This window comes from Saccopteryx leptura, chromosome 4, assembly GCF_036850995.1.
Source record: "Saccopteryx leptura isolate mSacLep1 chromosome 4, mSacLep1_pri_phased_curated, whole genome shotgun sequence".
NCBI lineage: Eukaryota > Metazoa > Chordata > Mammalia > Chiroptera > Emballonuridae > Saccopteryx > Saccopteryx leptura.
In genome coordinates this window covers 112,558,016-112,579,807 of record NC_089506.1, presented here as the reverse complement: position 1 = coordinate 112,579,807, position 21,792 = coordinate 112,558,016, and the positions used below count along the sequence as shown (strand labels likewise).

The 21,792-nt window shown below is 39.5% G+C and overlaps 1 protein-coding gene across 9 annotated transcripts in view; it reads left to right on the top strand.

Annotated features, from left to right (window-relative positions):
• The window catches only part of STARD13 (StAR related lipid transfer domain containing 13), a 238,602-nt gene that overhangs the window by 186,150 nt on the left and 30,660 nt on the right, over positions 1-21,792 (top strand). For 8 of the 9 annotated variants that reach the window (XM_066381012.1, XM_066381017.1, XM_066381014.1 and 5 more), the window contains one exon: positions 17,933-17,996. In XM_066381012.1, coding sequence (XP_066237109.1) covers positions 17,933-17,996 — 64 coding nt within the window. Of the gene's footprint in view, positions 1-17,932; positions 17,997-20,903; positions 20,985-21,792 lie in introns of those variants that run through there. The other variant, XM_066381020.1, reaches the window with a different exon arrangement.

The window sequence follows — 21,792 nt, the reverse complement described above, 5'->3', positions numbered from 1 at the left end:
TGAAAACTACAAAACATTGTTAAAGGAAATCAAAAAAGACACAATGAAATGGAAAAATATTCCTTGTTTTGGATAGGAATAACAAATACAGTTAAAATGACTATATTACAATTACACAAAGCAATATACAAATTTAATGCAATTCCAATCAAAATTCCAATATTATTTAGAAAGAAATGGAACAAAAAATCATCAAGTTTATATGGAACCATAAAAATACATAAATAGCAAAAAAAAAAAAAAAAATACACGAATAACCAAAGTAATCCTAAGGAAAAAAAATTAATCTGGGTGCATTACAATACTTGACTTCAAATTATACTACAGAGCCACGATAATCAGAACAGCATGGTATTGTCAGAAAAAATAGACACTCAAACCAATGGAACAGAATAGAAAGCCCAGAAATAAAACCACATATATATGGTCAAATCATCTTTGATAAAGGAGCCAAAAACACACAATGGAGAAAAGAAATACTCTTCAATAAATGGTGCTGTAAAAATTGGAAAGCCTGGTGAAAAGAATGAAACTCGACTATGGTTTGTCTCCTTGTACAAAAATTAATTCTAAATGGATCAATGACCTAAATATAAAATCTGAAACAATAAAATACATAGAATAAAACATGGGTACTAAACTCATGAACCTTGACCATAGAGAACATTTTATGAATTTGACTCCAAAGGCAAGGGAAGTAAAAGCAAAGATAAATGAATGGGACTACATCAGACTAAGAAACTTATCCACAGCAAAAGAAACTGACAACAATACAAACAGAAAACCAACTAAATGGGAGATATTTTCAAACAACAACTCAGAGAAGGGCATAATATCCAAAATATACAAAGAACTCACAGAACTCAGCAACAACAAACAAGCAAACAATCCAATAAAAAAATGGGAAGAGGACATGGTCACTTCTCCCAGGAAGAAATACAAATGGCCAATAGCTATATGAAAAAATGCTCATCTTCACTAGCTATTAGAGAAATGCAAATCAAAACTATGATGAGATACCACCTCACACCTGTTAGATTATGTATTATCAACAAGATAGATAACAAGTGTTGAAGAGGCTGTGGAGAAAAAGGAACCCTCATCCACATGTTGGTGGGAATATAAAGTAATACAACCATTATGGAAGAAAGTATGGTAGTTCCTCAAAAAATTAACACTAGAACAACCATATGACCCAGCAATCCCTCTACTGGAAATATACCCCCAAAACTCAAAATCATTGGTATGAAAAGACACATGCAGCCTCATGTTCATTGCAGCATTGTTCACGGTGGCCAAGACATGGAAACAACCAAAAAGCCCTCCAGTAGAAGATTGAATAAAGAAGATGTGGTACATATATACCATAGACTACTACTCAGCCATAAGAAATGATGACATCGGATCATTTACAACAACATGGATGGAACTTGATAACATTATACTGAGTGAAATAAATAAATCAGAAAAAAACTAAAAACTGTATGATTCCATACATAGATGGGACACAAAATTGAGACTTATGGACATGGATAAGAGTGTAGTGGTTACCATGGAGAGGGGAAGGGAGGAGAGAGAGAGCATAGGGGGGAAGGAAGTGGCACAAAGAAAACCAAATAGAAGGTGATGGAGGACATTTGACTTTGGGTGATGGATATACAACATAATCGAATGTCAAAATGATCTGGAGATGTTTTCTCTAAGTCTGTGTACTCTAGTTGACCAATGTCACCCCATTAAAATGAATTGTCTAAATAAAATGAATAAATTTAAAAAAAGAATTACCTAGAGAAGACATAAAGTTTGATGGGGCTATTAAGAGCTTTTAGCATTTTTTAAACTAAATTAATGTGCAGAAAAAGTATCTATCACTATCCCATCTTCCCACCATGAGCTCCAAGCCAATCAGGTACAGACGTGGTTGAGTCAGAGATAGAGCATCTCATACACACACACACACACACACACACACACACACACACACACACACACACACACACACACATGAATTTGTACGGAAAACATATACGTATCTTTATGTTTTTACATTGACCTCTTATGCCGTTTCCAACCAGCTCCTCAAAATGACTTTTATATTCCTAAACTTCCAGGAAGAATACACAAGGAACTACAAAATAAGACAGTAGATTGAGGGGGGGAGAAGAAGTTTATATATTTTTTTAATTATTTTTTTACAGAGACAGAGTCAGAAAGAGGGATAGATAGGGACAGACAGGAACGGAGAGAGATGAGAAGCATCAATCATTAGTTTTTCTTTGCGAGACCTTAGTTGTTCATTGATTGCTTTCTCATATGTGCCTTGACTATGGGCCTTCAGCAGACTGAGTAACCCCTTGCTCAAGCCAGTGACCTTGGGTCCAAGCTGATGAGCTTTGCTCAAACCAGATGAGCCTGTGCTCAAGCTGGCGACCTTGGGGTCTCTAACCTGGGTCCTCCGCATCCTAGTCCAACGCTCTATCCACTGTGCCACCGCCTGGTCAGGCGAAGTTTATTATTTTTAATGTTATTTACTTCTATATATGTATTTTAGATGTTTGTATTGCATTATTTAAAAACATTAGAGATTTTTTAAGTGTTTTTGCATTACCAGATAAATAACAGATGACAAAGGGTTAACATTCAGTGAATGTCTGCTATGTGCTCAGTAGTATTATATGGTCTTTACATTGCTTTAATTTCATTTTCAAAAGAACCTGTGAGTATCAGGTGCTACTATTGTTGTCCTTGTTGTTGTTCAGAAGTGAGGGTGACCAGCCCCCTCCTAGTGTGAGCAGCTGGGTAACGATGATGTTCTTCCTTGAGCCAGCCAGGCTGGGGGGAGGCACGTGGAGCCCAGGCAGGGTCTGAGGAGGGGAAGGCAGGCAGAGCTGAGGCTCCTGAGGGACCCCTGCCAAGTAGAGACCTTGGTGTGCAGGTGGGGGTGCAGGTCTGGGCTGAGCAGGGACCTCAGCTGGAGAAAAAAGATGTGAAGTCATCCACATAGTAGAGTATAAAGATCCTGGGAGTAAGTGTAGTCACCCAGGGCCAGCAGAGACAGCAAGGCAGTGAAAGAGCAGAGGACTGAGGCTACCTCTGAGGACCTACACCTAGGGGCATACAGGGGAGGGAGCCCCCTAGTGCTGGGGAGCAGGGAGTGCACCGTACCCTCTGGGCTGGTTTTGTTTTCCTTACAGTTTTTGAACTTCTCTCAGGAATCTCTGGTTGTGACCCTTGTTTCTGCTTTGACTTGTTCTCACTAGATTATCTGGATTAGACACAATTGTGAAAAGTTAAAAAGTTAAAAACACCGCATCTGACTTTCCCAAAACAGGCATACGTGAATTTAACATTTTTCTGAAGTTGTACAACTTTAAAGTCCAAGACAGCCTGGACATTTTGTTTTTACTTTTGAACCACTGTGGCCATTGTCCTTTATTGATTTGCCAGTGGAGCTAACACTCCTCTTTGACACCTTGTTAAAATTATTTTCTGGAAATGTAATTCACAGCATGGTAACTATAGTTAACAATACTGTCTTGTACATTTGAACGTTGCTAAGAAAGAGATTTAAGAATTCTCATCACAAGAGAAAAATTATAACTATATGGCAATGGAAATTTACTAAAACTTACTATGGTAATAATTTTGCAATAGATACATGTTGGGCGGATAAAATGTATTATGCTCACTTTGTTAAAGATAACACGAGGAGGCAGTCGCCCAGGTGATATTAATGTGTGTTGGAGATCGTTGTAACCTGGGGCTTGGTTTTGGGATTAAGCCTTTCCCACCCTTTTTGCTGTAGGGCGGTACAATCCAATCATGCCTCAGAGAAGTGACTTTGTATTAGAGACTACCCTATTTTGTATATTGGATTAAAGGTTGTGAAGCTACACTATAAAATGGGGGCAGAACGGGACTTGATGCTTGGTTCCTGAGATTAGCATGAGAGAGCAGAGAAAGTAGAGCCAGCAGCAGAAGGAGGCCACGTGGAGTAGGCCAGGAGAAGCAGCCAAGATGGTGGAGTGCTGAGTGAGATGCCAGTTTGTGTAGTTTGTATCTGGGATAAGGAAGGAGATGGGGAACTGAGGAGAATAAGGCTGGTGAGCTAGAAACCTTTGATTCTAGGAAACTCGGATAAATCAGTAGCTTTGTGAGCACTGAATGTGATTGGGTTTTGGAGCCCAGTGTGTATTTTTTACTTGCCCGCCGGGTGCAAGCTAGGATTCAAGGCTATGGCCCACCAGTTTTTGGCTCCATGGTTTCTTTACCGACTGTCCGAATCCAATGCGGACCTGCATGGTCCGGGCTGCTTTGATGGTGGCCCTGGCCCCGGCTCCTGGCTTTACAATACATATATAAATCATTGTTGTAAACCTTAAACATATACAATGTTATATACCAATTATACCTCAATTAAAATGTTTATTTCCTTATGCAGATCACACAGTTGCACATGTGTCCCTGCCACCAGCATACACACACTTCATTTTCTTTGCATAGCCAGGTCTTTCGATGCTTTATCTCTGTTCTCCCTCACTTCAGCTGACATCCAGGCACAGTTGTTTGTGGGCTTACAGTCTGGAAGAGAAGTCAGCATTTTGCAGCAGCCCTTGATAAAAGGATGGCCAAGGTGAAACGTCCAACAGAGCAGAGTTGTGGCCTGCCTTGGGTCTGCAATGACACAATGACAAAGGCTTGTGAATGTCTGATGACATTCTTTCTTCTCCTCAGATTACATAAAGCCCTCCCATTGGCTGGCCAGTGGTTTGTGAAGGGCCCCACCCTTACTGAGTGCATACCAGAGTTGTCTGTTTGCTGTTACTGCCCACCCTGCTCTGCAGAATCTGTTTTGTAATCTCAGGGCAGTGGGGAGACCTTTCCCAGGCCCTGAGCTCCGCCTGCTGAGGAGGCGCTGCCCCCTGGCAGCCTGATGTTGATCCCTGCGCAGAATGGTTTCCAGTCTTCAGTGGCTTTGTCTCTGAACTTCTCTAGGGCCATGCCCGGACACCCCTAGACAGATAGGGCCCTTGGTACATGAGCGGAGTGGAAGTGAAGTCTGTGACTTTAAGCAGAATTGCGCATTAGAAATGAACTCAAGACTCCTGCTTGTTATTCCTCTTGTGCCCTTGGCTGTGATATTAGAAATACCACAGGAAACTGGCCATTAAATCAACATGGGAGGCCTCCTGAGCAATCTGAAGTTTGGCAGCTTACAAGTAAGATGTTAATCTGAAATTGATGGACAGGAAGGGCTCTGTTCCTTTCCAATACATCTGCAGGACAGATCCTTCTGTGTTTCCCGGCCTTCGTGGCAGGGTAAGCGGGGAACTCCACTCAGACAGGGCCCAGGCCACCCTGCCCACAATCCCCAGCCCGCCCCGCACACAAGCTGTGCACCCTTCCCTGCTCTTCCTCAGCACTCTGGTGCTGCCTCCTGGCCATCCCTTCCCTCGGGTTCTCTCTCTGCTGCATCCAGGACCACCATCTCACTCAGGGTGGGGTTAGCTGGGGATGCCAAGACTTCCCACCAGTTTCTAAGTACTCAGTATAAGGGGCTGCATCATATTCAATGCTACGTCATGAGTCCTGGGTGCTTCATGGTTTGTGCCAAGCAGGAATTCAATAAATGTGTGTTCAATTGAACTGGAACCTGTAATAAAATAACCTTTCAGGTGATCAATTCTTTTATTGCTTCTACATGTTAGGGATTATTGTGTGGTCATATCTTATTCATTTTCTCATCAGAATATCCTAAATCTGTCTCCTCTGCGCTCACAGTGTGTCTTCGATTTCTCAGAGTCCATGGGCTTCTCTGAGCTCTTCACTTGGGCTTCTGTAAAACTGCCCTCACTAAAAAGGCATAGCATAAGTTTTCTATTACTTACTCTTAAACATTTGCTTCAACTAACGCACTACCCCCTCCTGTTCATCATGCCCATCCTATGGCTTCTAGGACAGTACCTTCAGCTTCCGTTGACATCCTAGGTCTCCTGTCTAATATCCTTCAATAGCTTCCCATTGCCCACAGATTGTCCTTAACGGCTTCCTTTTGGATCTAGTCTGTGTCTGTCTCTCCAGGCAGTCCCACTCACACACTAGCAATTCCCAGGCTAAAGCCTGCTACTTAACGCTTGTTTGCTTTGCCTATGTCTTTCCTAGCCTATGCAGCAAATTTTTCTTAGTCTTCCACAGCCCTGCTCAAATATTACCTCCTCTGGGAGGCTTTGTCTTTCTGCACTCAAGAAGTGAGTTCCTCCTTCTTTATTAATCCTATTTATACTGCACACTGGACTGAGAAATCCTCAGTAGCAGAGGCCACATCTTGTTCCCCTCAGCATTCCCAGTGCCCAGCCTGTCCCTGGCACCTAGTGCACACGGTTGGATGGAAGAATCTCAGCTTCTTCTCTTTTATTGACTTTCCCATTAGAACCTCAGGCTTCACTCTTAAAATGGGACTTCTACATGAAAACATAAAGCTAGAAAAGCCAGGAGAAGACTGGACCTCCATAGAAAGAGAGGGAAACACAAGCTATCCTTTTCTTTTCCCAGAATGGTAGCCTGTGTGAGCTTGCAAGTCCCTCACATCTGTCTCCTTATACAAAATAAAAGAGGTTTTGAAAAAAAAAAAAAAAATGGGACTTCTTACTATTTCCCCTTTGCTAATGTGTTAGCCATTCTCAAGGATTATGAAGATAACAGTGGAAATCAACAGGTTCTGGTAGCAGTAGCATTGTAAACATTTCTTCTAGAAGGATCAAACTGTTTTACTTATGTTAACATGTAACTGGTTTGCTCAAAGCACAGAATGCAGTCTTCATCATGTGCCATGGATTTTCTCTTTCCATGGAAAAAAGAGAGGGGGGAAAGAAACTTGTCATTTATTGACTATCCTGTGCAAGGTCTCTGACATACATGCTCTCATTTTCCGGGCCCCTCTAAAATTCTTCTCTGGCAGGTGAGGACAGAGAAATCACTGCCAAGAAGAAGTCCTAGCAAGTGTTCCTCGAGGAGCCTTATTCTCCCCATCTGAAGATAAAATAGACCAAATGATCCCTGGAGTCTGCCAACCTCTACTGTTTCCTTAAGCAAACACTGACTGAGTAGATTGCTCTGAGCCAGTGCCTGTGCTGGGCATTAGAAATGCAAATGAGATGCAGCTCTCAGCCTGTCGTGTTCCATGGAAGAATAATGCTGTTATTCTGACTATACAAGTTCTATTGTGACTACTTAAAGTCAGGCACTAATTGGACAAATGTAGACAAATGTAGGCCACGTATGTTTCATTAAAAAAGAACCTACTGAGACTATTTTGTATAAAATTTCCTGTTAGGCTTATGTGCATTAACAGAATAAATTATGGTTCCTGCCTCAGAATAGGCTCTAATCCAATGGAACACATACTCTTGCAACAAATAAATTGAATTTTATAATCTAAATTATTGTTTGTGCAAGAATAGCCTTCCAGGCAGCCAGTGTTAGACCAATTCAGATTACCTCAAGGGTTTTTATTACCTATCATTATGTTAGAGGTAAACAAATACTGATGCTGAATGTTCGTCCTAAATGTAGATTGGCTGCCCTTACAGCAGAATTCCTCAGTGGTTTTGATCAAGTATCTTAAATACTTCTGTTATGTGACATGTTCTTTTACCTGAGGCAGCTGGTCCTCAGAGGCTTTTTCATCTCTCTAAGATAGGTGTTTCATCGATTGTGTATTCTTATAGAGTCTGCCCATTGTTTATATTACCTGATGCAGGATAAATCCCAGGCCAAGGCTACACGATGCTGGGAACATCTACCTAGCTTCAGACCACTATAAGGAGTATTTTTTCTCTTTGTCTTTTTTTTCCATCTTAACAAATCAACTATTTTTCCCCCTCCCAGCTTAACAGATATAACTGACAAATAAAATTGTGAGATATTTAGCCTGACCAGGTGGTGGCACAGTGGATAGAGCATCAGACTGGGATGCAGAGGACCCAGGTTCAAGACCCCGAGGTCACCAGCTTGAGTGCGGGCTCATCTGGTTTGAGCAAAAAGCTCACCAGCTTGAACCCAAGGTTGCTGGCTTGAGCAACGGGTTACTTGGTCTGCTGTAGCCCCACGGTCAAGACACATATAAGAAAGCAATCAATGAACAACTAAGGTGTCACAACGAAAAACTGATGATTGATGCTTCTCATCTCCCTCTGTTCCTGTCTGTCCCTATCTCTCTCTCTCTCTGACTCTCTCTCTGTCTCTGTAACAAAACAAAACAAAAAAATTGTGAGATATTTAAAGTATACAGCATGATTTGATATAGGTACACATTGTGAAAGGAAGAGTTAAATGATTATAAGTGTATTTGAAGTTGTCCCTAGGATTTCTTTATTTTTAAGTGAGAGGAGAGGAGATAGTGAGACAGACTCCTGCATGTGCCCTAACTGGGATCCACGTGGCTACTCTGTCTTGAGCCAGTGCTCAAGGACCAAGCTATTTTTAGTGCCTGAGGTTGATGTGTTTGTACTAACTGAGCTATCCTCAGCATCAGGGGCCATGCTTGAACCAGTCAAGCCACTGGCTGAAGGAGGGGAAGGGGGAAAGAAGGGAGAAAAGGAAAGGGAGAAAAGCAGATGGTCACTTCTCATGTGTACACTGCCTGAGGTTCAAACCTGGGACATCTATATGCTATGCTCTTATCCACTGAGCTACAGGCCAGGACCATACCTAGGATTTCTAAAATGTTGTCAATGAGAATAATTTTGTAGATGGGATTGATAACAAATGAGCAAGTATATTAAAAGAAAAGGAAACGCAGATTACTTTGCGTCAGGAATTTCAAAGTCCAAGATACAAATAATTCTTAAATGAATCAAACAAAGAATGCATCTAAAAAAATAGACTTTATTTTTAGAACCATTGTAGGTTCACAGCAAATTCAAGCAGAAAATACAGAAAGTTCTTAAAAAATTTGGGCTTACACATGCACAGCATCCCCTACCATCTACTGATGAACACACACTGGCACATCATTATCACTCAAGTCCATAGTTCACATTAGGGTTCACTCTTGGCCTTGTACATTCTACGGGTTTTGGCAGAGGTATCTACTATTATAGTATCATACAAAGTAGTTCCACTGCCCTAAAAATCCTCTGTGTTCTGACTATTCACCCTTCCTCCCTCCTAACCCCTAGAAACCACAGATCTTTTTAATGTCTCTGTAGTTTTGCCTCTTCCAGAATATCATATAGTTGGAATTATACTCTATCTAACCTTATATTGGATTCTTTCACTTAGCAATGTGCGTTTTAAGTTTTCCCTATATTTTTTTATGGCCTGATGGCTCACTATTTTTAGCAAAGAATAATATTCTATTGTCTGAATGTACCACAGTTTATTTATTCAGTCACCTATTGAAGAACATCTTGGTTATTTCCAAGTTTCTGCAATTATGAATAAAACTGCTATTAACATTCCTGTGCAGGTTTTTATGTGGACATAAGTTTTCATCTCATTTGGGTAAATACCAAGGAGTGCAGTTGCACAATCCCATAGTAAGAGTATGTTTGGCAGTAAGAAACTGCCAAACTGTCTTCCAAAGTGGCTGTACCATTTTGTATTCCCACCAGCAATGAATGAGAGTTCCTGTTGCTTCGTATCCTCACCAGCTTATGCTGTTTTCAGTGTTTTGGAATTTTGTCATGCTAATAAATGAATAGTGGTATCTTGTTCTTTTAATTTGGAATTCTCTAATGACAGAGGATGTTGAGCATCTTTTTATATGTTATTTGCCATCTGTGTGTCTTCTTTGGTGAGATCTGTTCAGATCTTTTGTCTATTTTTAATTGGGTTGCTTGTTTCTCATTGTTGAGTTTTAAGAGTTCTTTGTACATTTTAGATAATGCTTCTTTATTAGATTTTTAAAAAATATTTTCTTCAAGTCTCTGAGTTGTCTCTTCATATACTTGACAAATGTCTTTCACAGAGCAGAAGATGTAATTGTAGTAAAGTTCAGTTTATCAATTACTTCTTTTATAGAGTGTGCCTTTGATGTTGTATCTAAAAAGTTACCACCAAACCTAAGGTTACCTAGATTTTCTCCTGTTGTCTTCTGAAAGTTTCATTATTTTATCTTTACCACAAGGTTTATGATCCCTTGTGAATTAATTTTTGTGATGGGTATAAGGTCTATGTGTCTAGATGGATTCTGTTTGTTTGTTTTTTGCATTGAGATGTTCAGGTGTTTTGACTCTGTTTGTTCAAAGACTGTTCTCCTTTGTATTATATTTTTTTGTTCCCTTGTCACAACTCCATTTGTGTGAGTCTCTTTCTAGGCTCTCTCTTTTGTTTCACTGAGCTGTCTATCTGTTCTTCTCCCAATATTACACGGTCATGATTACTGTAGCTTTATAGTAAAGTCTTGATGTTGGGTAACGTAACTCCTCTAACTTTGTTCTTCTGCTTCAATATTATGTTGACTATCGTGGGTCTTTTGCCTCTCCATGTAAACTTTAGAGTCAGTTTGTTGTTTTAGAATATTTTCTTTACACCTGGATATTTTAAACATTATAATGTGGCAACTCTCAAATCAAATCCTCCATCCCCAAGGCTTCTTGTTGCTGTTTGTTTCCTGATGTTTCTCAACTAATCCTCTAAAGTCTGAATCATGTATTGTCTCTACTTGGTTAGCTTAGTGGTCAGCAAATTATTGGACAAAGATTTCCACAAATGCTTTGAAGCAGTATGTCTCCCGCCTTTGCCAATGGGGCTCTGTGCATATTGGACTATGGTTTAAATACTCCAGCAGGAAGTTGATAGCTCTGCCTTAGCCTTTTCTTCCTGCTTATGCAGATCTACAAGGTCAGACAGAGATGCTACATTAGGACCTTCTCAAGTCTTTTCTGGGTATGTACACAGTTCTTCATATGTGGTGGGACTTTTAGATTTCTGAATACTTTCCTAAGTCCCTTGTGGACGTCTCATTCCTGCAGCTATTTCTTTTATTCCTTTAGTTCACATCTTGTTTGACTACCTTAGGCAGCTGTGATATTAAATAATTGCTCTTGATTGATTTTGACAACCCCCTTGGGAATAAGCTATTCTCAGTGATGAGCTCAAAATCAGGTTGAGTAAAGACAGGCCCTGTGACTAGGGGCATTCAGGAAATTGGCAGACAAGTCAAATGATGACAATTCTTTAACAGTGGAGCTTTGGGAGTATCAAACCCATTCTGCTCTCTACAGTGGCTGCTAGGCTGTAGATATGCACAGCTACTGTGATTGTGATTCTGTTGTTTTTCAAAGCTCCTGCAGATCTGGGAAATGGAACATGAGGATAGGACAAGTTTAAGTGCCACAAAGCTCACTGTTCTTATATAGACTCACCATATTCCAACAGGTTTTAGATTGTTGCAGGCCTTTACTAATTTTCAGAGCTCTTTAAAAGCTTATTTTGGTACTTGCCTTTCTCTGACTGACTTATTTCACTTAGTATAATATCCTCTAGATTCATCCATGCTGTTACAAATGGTAAGATTTCATTCATTTATATAGTTGAGTAATATTCCCTTTATATATGTACCACAGTTTTTTTATCCACTCATCGATTGGTGAGCACTTGGGTTACTTGCAAATTTTGGCTATTGTAAATAATGCTGCAGTGAACATAGGGGTGCATCTATTTTTTTAAATTAGTGTTGTAGATGTCTTCAGATATATACCCAGAAGTGGAATCACTGAGTCATGAGGCAGTTCCATTTTCAATTTTTCAAGAACCCTCCAGACTGTCTTCCATAGTGGCTGCACCAATGTGCATTCCCACCAGCAGTGTGGAATCTAAAGAACAAAACAAATAAACAGAATTGAAATAGACTTGTGGACACAGAAAGCAGACTGATGGCTGGTTACCAGAGGAGATGGAGGTTAGGGCTGGGTGAGAGAGGTGAGAGGATTAAGAAGTACAAATTGGTAGTTACAGAATAGTCATGGGGATGTAAAGAAGAATAGTCAATAATATAGTGATAACTATGTGTGTGCCAAGTGGTACTTGAAATATTGTGGGGAGCACTTTGTAAAGTATATCATTATCTAACCACTATACTGTTAATCAGAAACTAATACAAAAGAATATTGAATATAAACTGTAATTGAAAAGTAAAATGTTGCCTGACCTGTGGTGGCACAGTGGATAAAGCATCAACCTGGAATGCTGAGGTTGCCAGTTCAAAACCCTGGGCTTGCCTGGTCAAGGCCCATATGGGAGTTGATGCTTCCTGCTCCCCCCCCCTTCTCTTTCTCCCTGTCTCTCTCTCTCTCTCTCCCTCCATGTATCTCTCCCTCCTCTCCCTAAAATGAATAAATAAAATTTTAAAAATTAAAAAAAGGATGCATATGGCCCTGGCTGGTTGGCTCAGTGGTAGAGTGTCGGCCTGGCCTGCAGGAGTCCTGGGTTTGATTCATGGCCAGGGCACACAGGAGAAGCACCCATCTGCTTCTTCATCCCTCCCCCTCTCCTTCCTCTCTGTCTCTCTCTTCCCCTCCCGCAGCCAAGGCTCCATTGGAGCAAAGTTGGCCCGGGTGCTGAGGATGGCTCTGTGGCCTCTGCCTCAGGCGCTAGAATGGCTCTGGTTGCAACAGAGCGATGCCCCAGATGGGCAGAGCATCGCCCCCTGGTGGGCATGCCAGGTGGATCCTGGTTGGGTGCATGCGGGAGTCTGTCTACTGCCTCCCCGTTTCCAACTTCAGAAAAATACAAAAAAAAAAAAAAAAGGATGAATATAAGATGTCATCCTAATTAAAAAGAAAAACAAGTAAAATGTAAAGGTGGTTTTTTTTGTTTTTGTTTTTAAGAAAAAGCTTATTTTGACAGTTTCTGCCAGTATTCTTTTTTTTTTTTTTTTTTTTTTAAATAAATTTTTATTAATGGTAATGGTATGACATTAATAAATCAGGGTACATATATTCAAAGAAAACATGTCTAGGTTATTTTGTCATTAAATTATGTTGCATACCTCTCGCCCAAAGTCAGATTGTCCTTCGCCACCCTCTATCTAGTTCTCTGTGCCCCTCCCCCTCCCCCTAACTCTCCCCCTGTCCTCCCTCCCCCCACCCCTGGTAACCACCACACTCTTGTCCATGTCTCTTAGTCTCATTTTTATGTTCCACCAATGTATGGAATCATGTAGTTCTTGTTTTTTTCTGATTTACTTATTTCACTCCTTATAATGTTATCAAGATCCCACCATTTTGCTGTAAATGATCTGATGTCATCGTTTCTTATGGCTGAGTAGTATTCCATAGTGTATATGTGCCACATCTTCTTTATCCAGTCTTCTATTGAAGGGCTTTTTGGTTGTTTCCATGTCTTGGCCACTGTGAACAGTGCTGCAATGAACATGGGGCTACATGTGTCTTCACGTATCAATGTTTCTGAGGTTTTGGGGTATATACCCAGTAGAGGGATTGCTGGGTCATAAGGTAGTTCTATTTGCAGTTTTTTGAGGAACCACCATACTTTCCTCCATAATGGTTGTACTACTTTACATTCCCACCAACAGTGAATGAGGGTTCCTTTTTCTCCACAGCCTCTCCAACATTTGCTATTACCCGTCTTGTTGATCATAGCTAATCTAACAGGGGTGAGGTGGTATCTCATTGTAGTTTTGATTTGCATTTCCCTAATAACTAATGAAGCTGAGCATTTTTTCATATATCTGTTGGCCATTTGTATCTCTTCCTGGGAGAAGTGTCTATTCATGTCTTCTTCCCATTTTTTTATTGGATTGTTTGTTTGTTTGTTGTTGAGTTTTATGAGTTCTTTGTAAATTTTGGAAATTAGGCCCTTATCTGAGCTGTTGTTTGAAAATATCATTTCCCATTTAGTTGGCTGTCTGTTTATTTTTATATCAGTTTCTCTTGCTGAGCAAAAACTTTTTATTCTGATGTAGTCCCATTCATTTATCTTTGCCTTCACTTCTCTTGCCATTGGAGTCAAGTTCATAAAATGTTCTTTAAAACCCAGGTCCATGAGTTTAGTACCTATGTCTTCTTCTATGTACTTTATTGTTTCAGGTCTTATATTTAGGTCTTTGATCCATTTTGAATTAATTTTAGTACACGGGGACAGGCTGTAGTCGAGTTTCATTCTTTTGCATGTGGCTTTCCAGTTTTCCCAACACCATTTGTTGAAGAGGCTTTCTTTTCTCCATCGTGTGTTGTTGGCCCCTTTATCAAAGATTATTTGACCATATATATGTGGTTTTATTTCTGGGCTTTCTATTCTGTTCCATTGGTCTGAGTGTCTATTTTTCTGCCAATACCATGCTGTTTTGATTATTGTGGCCCTATAATATAGTTTAAAGTCAGGTATTGTAATGCCCCCAGCTTCATTCTTTTTCTTTAGGATTGTTTTGGCTATTCGGGGTTTTTTATAGTTCCATATAAATCTGATGATTTTTTGTTCCATTTCTTTAAAAAATCTCATAGGAATTTTGATGGGAATTGCATTAAATTTGTATATTGCTTTGGGTAATATGGCCATTTTGATTATATTTATTCTTCCTATCCAAGAACAAGGAATATTTTTCCATCTCATTGTATCTTTTTCGATTTCCCTTAACAATGCTTTGTAATTTTCATTATATAGGTCCTTTACATTCTTTGTTATGTTTATTCCTAGGTATTTTATTTTTTTTGTTGCAATCGTGAAGGGGATTATTTTTTTGAGTTCGTTTTCTAATATTTCATTGTTGGCATAGAGAAAGGCTATGGACTTCTGTATGTTAATTTTGTATCCTGCGACCTTACTGTATTGGTTTATTGTTTCTAATAATCTTTTTGTGGAGTCCTTCGGGTTTTCGATGTATAGGATCATATCATCAGCAAAAAGTGATACCTTTACTTCTTCTTTTCCAATATGGATGCCTTTTATTTCTTTGTCTTGTCTGATTGCTCTGGCCAGAACTTCTAGCACCACGTTAAATAAGAGTGGAGAGAGTGGACAACCCTGTCTTGTTCCTGATTTAAGGGGGAAAGCCTTCAGTTTAGTGCCATTTAATATGATGTTAGCTGATGGTTTATCATATATGGCCTTTATCATGTTGAGATATTTTCCTTCTATACCCATTTTGTTGAGAGTCTTAAACATAAAATTGTGTTGTATTTTATCAAAAGCCTTTTCTGCATCTATTGATAAGATCATGTGGTTTTTGTTCTTTGTTTTGTTGATATGGTGTATTACGTTAACCGTTTTGCGTATGTTGAACCATCCTTGAGATTCTGGGATGAATCCCACTTGATCATGATGTATTATTTTTTTAATATGTTGTTGTATTCGGTTTGCCAGTATTTTGTTTAGAATTTTAGCATCTGTATTCATTAGAGATATTGGTCTGTAGTTTTCTTTCTTTGTGCCATCCTTGCCAGGTTTTGGTATGAGGGTTATGTTGGCCTCATAAAATGTGTTCGGAAGTATTGCTTCTTCTTCAATTTTTTGGAAGACTTTGAGTAGAATAGGAACCAAGTCTTCTTTGAATGTTTGATAGAATTCACTAGTATAACCGTCTGGGCCTGGACTTTTATTTTTGGGGAGGTTTTTAATAGTTTTTTCTATTTCCTCCCTGCTGATTGGTCTGTTTAGGCTTTCTGCTTCTTCATGGCTCAGTCTAGGAAGGTTGTATTGTTCTAGGAATTTATCCATTTCTTCTAGATTGTTGTATTTGGTGGCATATAATTTTTCATAGTATTCTACAATAATTCTTTGTATATCTATGATGTCTGTGGTGATCTCTCCTCTTTCATTTTGGATTTTATTTATTTGAGTCCTGTGCCTTTTTTCCTTGGTGAGTCTTGCCAAGGGTTTGTCAATTTTGTTGACCTTTCTGCCAGTATTCTTATTGCTTTTTCGGAGGAACAGAGTTTTGGAGATCTTTATTTCATCATTCCCACTCAGCTTTATTGAAGTATAATTTTCATTCATATAAAATCATCCATGTAAAGTATACAATTTGATGAGTTTTATCAAATGTAGTTACATAACCATTACTACAATCATGCTAACCACTATCCTGTTTAATGTCACTACAATTCTAGCTTTTCTAAATTTCTTTATCAATGTAATCACAGCACATGTACCTACTCTTTGTGTCTGGTTTCTCTCACTTCACATGACACCTTTAAGATTTCTCTTGTTGTTCCACATATCCATAGTTTGAGTACCTTTGTATTATTGACTATTTCATTGTGTGGATATACCACAATTTTAATATAAATTTGCAAACTTAGGGCATTTAGGTTATTTCTCTTTTGTCTATTTTATAAATAACAGTGCTATGAAATTCAAGTACAAGTCTTTGGATGTATGATTTATTTTTATCTTGGATAAATAACTAAGAGTAGAATTGCTTGGCCAGATGCTAGAGGTAATCACCAAAAGAAACAGTTAAAAGAGTTGCCTCCAAAGAGTGATACGTGGAAAATGACATGAAGAGTAATTATATTTGACTCTTTAAAATATATGCATTCAATAACTATAAGATTTTTTTGAAAAGTAACCAAATAAAATAAAATAATAAAGGCATGTTCAAAGCAAATTTCATGAAATTAGATTGCAGTGGGTTGAAGTGAATGAAAATTAAGACTATTCTCAGCCAACTGAGTAGTATAAGGAAGGGAGTTAGTATAACTGCTATACTATGGGGTAGCAGGTGGGATTAAGGAAAATTGATAATTTTTTTGATTATCATTATTTAGGTAGCTAATTAATTGGTTAGTCAATTTGCTAAAAACAGGGTGAGCTTAAAGAAAAGAAGATCAGTGAGAAGAGTTTGCTGAAGTGAGAGGGATTAAATGAGGTATCAAAGTTTCATATGAAGTGGTAGGAGTTGATATTAAAAAACAAAATGTTAAAGGATTAGCTTTGAAAATGAATAGAAACACCTTTTTTTTTTAATGAGGAAGGAGGGTATTATTAAAAGAATTTATGTCCAATAGCTTCTATGAAGCTATATTTTCTCATGGGCAGTCATGGCTAAGTCATCTGTTGAGAAACTGGCATCTTTTTTCATGGTCTGAGATTGGGAGTCAACCAGAGTAAAAAATAAAAGGAATGCTGGGTAGCAATTTCGGGAACCCAGTTGAGGATGAAAATCAAAATGTACTTATTAGTCAGCATAGGCTACCATAACAAAACACCTCAGACTGGGTGTCTTAAACAGTAAACATTTATTTTCTCACAGTTTTGGAGGCTGGAGAATCCAGCAGAGCGTGGTCCTCATCAGGACTCTCTTCCTGGCTTACAGATAGCCACCTTCTTGTTGTGTCCTCACATGGTGAACTGAAAGAGCAAGCAGTCTCTAGTGTCTCTTCTCATCAGGGCAACCATTATGAGACTAGGTCATAGGTACCACCCTATGACCTCATTTAACCTTTATTATTACTCCAAAAACAGTCACAGTAGAGGTTAGAGCTTCAACATATGAGTTTGAGGGGAGCACAATTCAGTCTATACTACATATAATTTAGCAGTTTAGTGTGAGTTATTATTTCATTTACACCAAACAGCCCAAGAGCAAAAGAGAAGACAGATGGTTGAGTTGATGCAAATTTGGGGACTAGTACAATAAAAGACCAAGGTGGCAAATAAATTGAGGGGGTGGTGAAAGTATGGCTAAAAGGACTGAGTACGGGTTCCAAGAACAGTGGAAAGAGAAGCAGGGAAAGGACCAGGTTGGGATTAAGGAAGGATAGAGCTGGTAGGCTACATGGGGGAGACAGCTAGAGAACCGACAGGAACTCTCTAATGAAGTGTCTGTGAATGCAGTACTTCAGGGACACATAACTGATTGCTTCTGCACTTTCAATTTCATTGGCAATGAATGAGAATTAGCAAACTGGAGAGAAAATTTAGGTTCATTAGTGGTAGCAATCATCACATTTTTCTTTCTTTTTAGACGACTAAATACGTTGAACAAGTGTGCCTCAATGAAACTTGATGTGAACTTCCAAAGGAAAAAGGTAGGTGTCTACTACACCTTACTAAGACCAACAGAAGAAGCTTGCATTTATAGATGGAAAAGAACAATGATGCACCTAACCATAATTATGAAATGCCTGACCATATACATTTGTTTTCCATCTGTCCCATCTCATCATAACCATTAAAGGTTAAATAAGTGTATTATAAACCCAGGCTGAGGTATTTTGTTTCATTTCTCATTTTGCTTGAGTTTGATCAGAGGGTTTGCATAATGATGTACAATGTCTTAATTTCTTATGGTCAATCTTTCAGAAGTTTGTCAAGGTACAAAGAATTCACTCCATGTTAGAGTTACATGCTCCACAGGCAGTAGCAGATAAGAATGCAGAACAGTCTGAAGTCCAGGACGGATGTCTTTGGCTTCGTTCTTTGCAACAGCATTTTATTTCAAGTACATTTCCAGATGCATTCATTCTCCAGCATCACCATACACCCCCTCATTTAACTCACTGCTTTAGGTATTCCCACTTCCTAGATAAAGAAAGTAAAACTGAAACAGGTTAGGCCATTTGTCCATGATCTTTCCTTAACTAGTGTTAAGAGCAGGGTGTCAACCTCAGGCGTGTCCTAACTCCAAAACCAAGGCTGCTAACCACTGTGCTGATACCTCTCCATCTCTCTCTCACTGAATTGATCCTTTTAGGAAATTCAGAGTTCAGATTGTTAACTAGGTGTGTTTTTCATTTCACATCTCCAACACATAACAAGTCATGCCTCAGTATATTTTGAAGAAGTACAGAAAACATCTTTGAGTCAAAAAAAGAAAGTGGTCTTTATCCTGGTGCTTACAGAGAAGTCATTAAACCCAGTGGATTTTAAGTTACTCCTGAGTAACCTAATCTTTAAAAATAACTTTAACCTGAATTTTGGCTCTAAAATAGTACCAAAGACGGCTGGGGCCGGGGGACGCGTGGGGGTGGGGGAGTGAATGAATTTTGGTTGACCTCACCTTAAAAACAATTTATGTTTGAGCTAGAAACCAAAGATTTAAGCTAAGGAGGTAAAATGGTAAGAAACAATATCCAGAGAAATGTGAAAAAAATACGAGCAATTTGTCCAGGCCAAAGACAAATGAAAAATGTGGGAATAAATGTCCCAACAGCTGTCTGGCTGAATGGAGCCCTTGAGTAGCATATATGCTGTTTGAAGCACGAGGGTCAGATCTTGTTTTGATTGTAACACATGCTTCTTATTAAACTGAACACAGCCACACCTGAGTGTCTAAAGTGTGGCTGGTCCATTCGGCTACCTCTACAGACCTGTAGCTACAGTGTATTATAAAAGAAAACATCCAAAACTAATTACATGATTTGTTTTCAATCAAATGGAGTGATTATATTCTTACCCTATCACCAGCCTTTCCAAACCCATATTCGAGAAGGCTCGAATAACATTTGTTAGACTACTTCTGTGTTGCCTTCACAAAAGCTCCTCTGTAAATTAGTCGCTTCAGTATTCTGACAGTTGTAATTTATTCCTTGTGTTGGATAGAGTGGCATCCACCCTTATAGCCCCTGCTTAGCGATAGGACTGACCAATGCATGCACTTGAATAGAACATTGTTAACTGGGGAGTCATAGCCCAAATTTTCAAATAAATAATTCCAATGTGTGGTCTTTACCCCCTCGTGAATCTCAGGAATGACCGGCATCTGAGGCTGTGGTCTCAGCAACTATGCAGGAGACCCTGTGTGGTAGCACATGTCCCCGTGATCTGCCCCATACACAAAGCATAGGCTAGTCCTTTGTTTTATTGCAAAAATAATACAAACAAATAAATAAATATAAGCAAGGAATAGGCCAGATGATCAAAAATAGAAAGTGAAATCTGAGAACTGAATGCCACGTGAAGCTTCACCCCATTTAGGAATTAGTGTAGGTGGAAGAAAACTGAGACTGTAGCATTTTCCCTAGCCACGTCCCCATTTTAACCAATCCAAAGTAGAAAAATGTAACCCTCATCTCTAATCTTCAGAGCCCCAGACACGCACAATTCTTCAGAGTGTCATCCCTGAATGGCCCATCTGGGCCACCATTCTTCTTCTCCCTTTGGGGCTCTTGGTTGGGCCTATGAAAGGACTGTATGTGCTTGCTCAGTGGTTTGTGTGGAGAACAAATATTCCCACATGCCTATTGTGTGCCTGACACTGCCCTCATTATTGACCCCACATCACAGGTGCATAAATTATAAGGACAGAAATTTCATAACTTGCCCAAAGCTGCTCAAAATTAGCAGAGGAAGGATCTGAACACTTCCTTGCCTTTCAAAGATATTCAGAAACATTTTGGAGTCTAAGTGAGTGAGTGAGGCTTGGCCAGAGACCTGGAAGTGTTTCCTTGGCAAAATATATAGCTTATGTAGTTTTATTTATTGTTGTTTTTAGAAAAGGGGTGTTTCTTGCCATCCATACTAAAGTCTACGATTCACTTAATGTCTTTCTGGGCATTTATCTCCAGATCTCTCACGGTGAATGACTCACAGATCTTATGGCTCTGCTTTGCATTTTCCTCTCATTTGATTTTGTCTGAAGAGTTTGGTGGGCTGATCCAAGGAAGAAAAAGAAAAATCTAGATCAGGATGGTGAAGCCTCATTCATACTTAATTAAATTGAATACCACTTGGAAAGCATGGGGAAGATGAAATCACACCTCCCCTCCAACAAGATAGCACCACAAGATTTTATCCTTGCAGAAGAGAAAAGTTGTCTTTTAAAGATTCAAGATTACCTCCTTTGTCCCTGGGAGAGTTAGGACGAAGTGTGTTCTCAGTCTTGGCCACAAATCTCAATGAAAGACTTGTAAAACCCACCCAAGAGGCGCTGCTGGGAACCCAAGCCCACCAGCAGTGCCCCTGCCTCTGGTTTCAGGCTCCTCCCGGCAGCATTGCAGGTGACACATTACTGCTTCCAAACACGCAGACCCAGCCACTCGGCTTCAGCTCATTAATGGAAGATGACTTCTTTGAAGGTAATTTAAAAAAGCTTAGGATGTTCCCTTTTACCTTTTTCATTAATGAAATAAGTGTTGTTGTACTTTCAAAAGCCATCTTTAATCCTCATTACTAGCCAATTCTGGAAGTTATCTTTCTGTGAAACAATGGATCCTGTACATTACACACTGTGAGTTATGGTAGTTAAACTGATCTTGAAATGTGCATGTTGTAATGTGGACCTACTGTGCACAACACCCTAAATGGACTCTACCCTGTTCAGGATAGCATGGCCTTGCCACATGGTGGCAAACATTTTAATACTTACTCTCAAAGTCTGTACTTATCTCACTGAAGGCTGGTAAGTTTGGGGACTGGCAGCCAACTTTGAGTAATGCTGCTCTGAAGTCCCTCATTTCTGAACTAAACTCTTAGTTCTTTCAATCATTCTTCCCAGGAGGTTTTAGACCCTTGGCTATTCTGATTACCCTTCTCAAAACATGCACCCCTTCCCATGTGCCCCTAAAAATATGACACTTAGAATGAGAGCTTGTTGTCCCTGGGGTATGTGACCAGTGCACAGCACAGTGGGGCTCCAGCCTTTGTCTGGAGATCCATGCTTCTGGTCATGCATTCTAAAGTTGGTGACTTGGTCTGGTTGCTCTATTACATAGTTAACTCACACTAGGCTTAAATCTGCTTATGGGTTCGTCTCCTTCCTCAAAGCCATGGATAGTAACTGCTGTTTAACCACATCTGTTCTATCCTGCATGTTTTATAGTTGATCTTTAAAGTTGGGGTCTTTATATTTTACTTCATGAACTGTCATCTCATTAGCAGGTCATC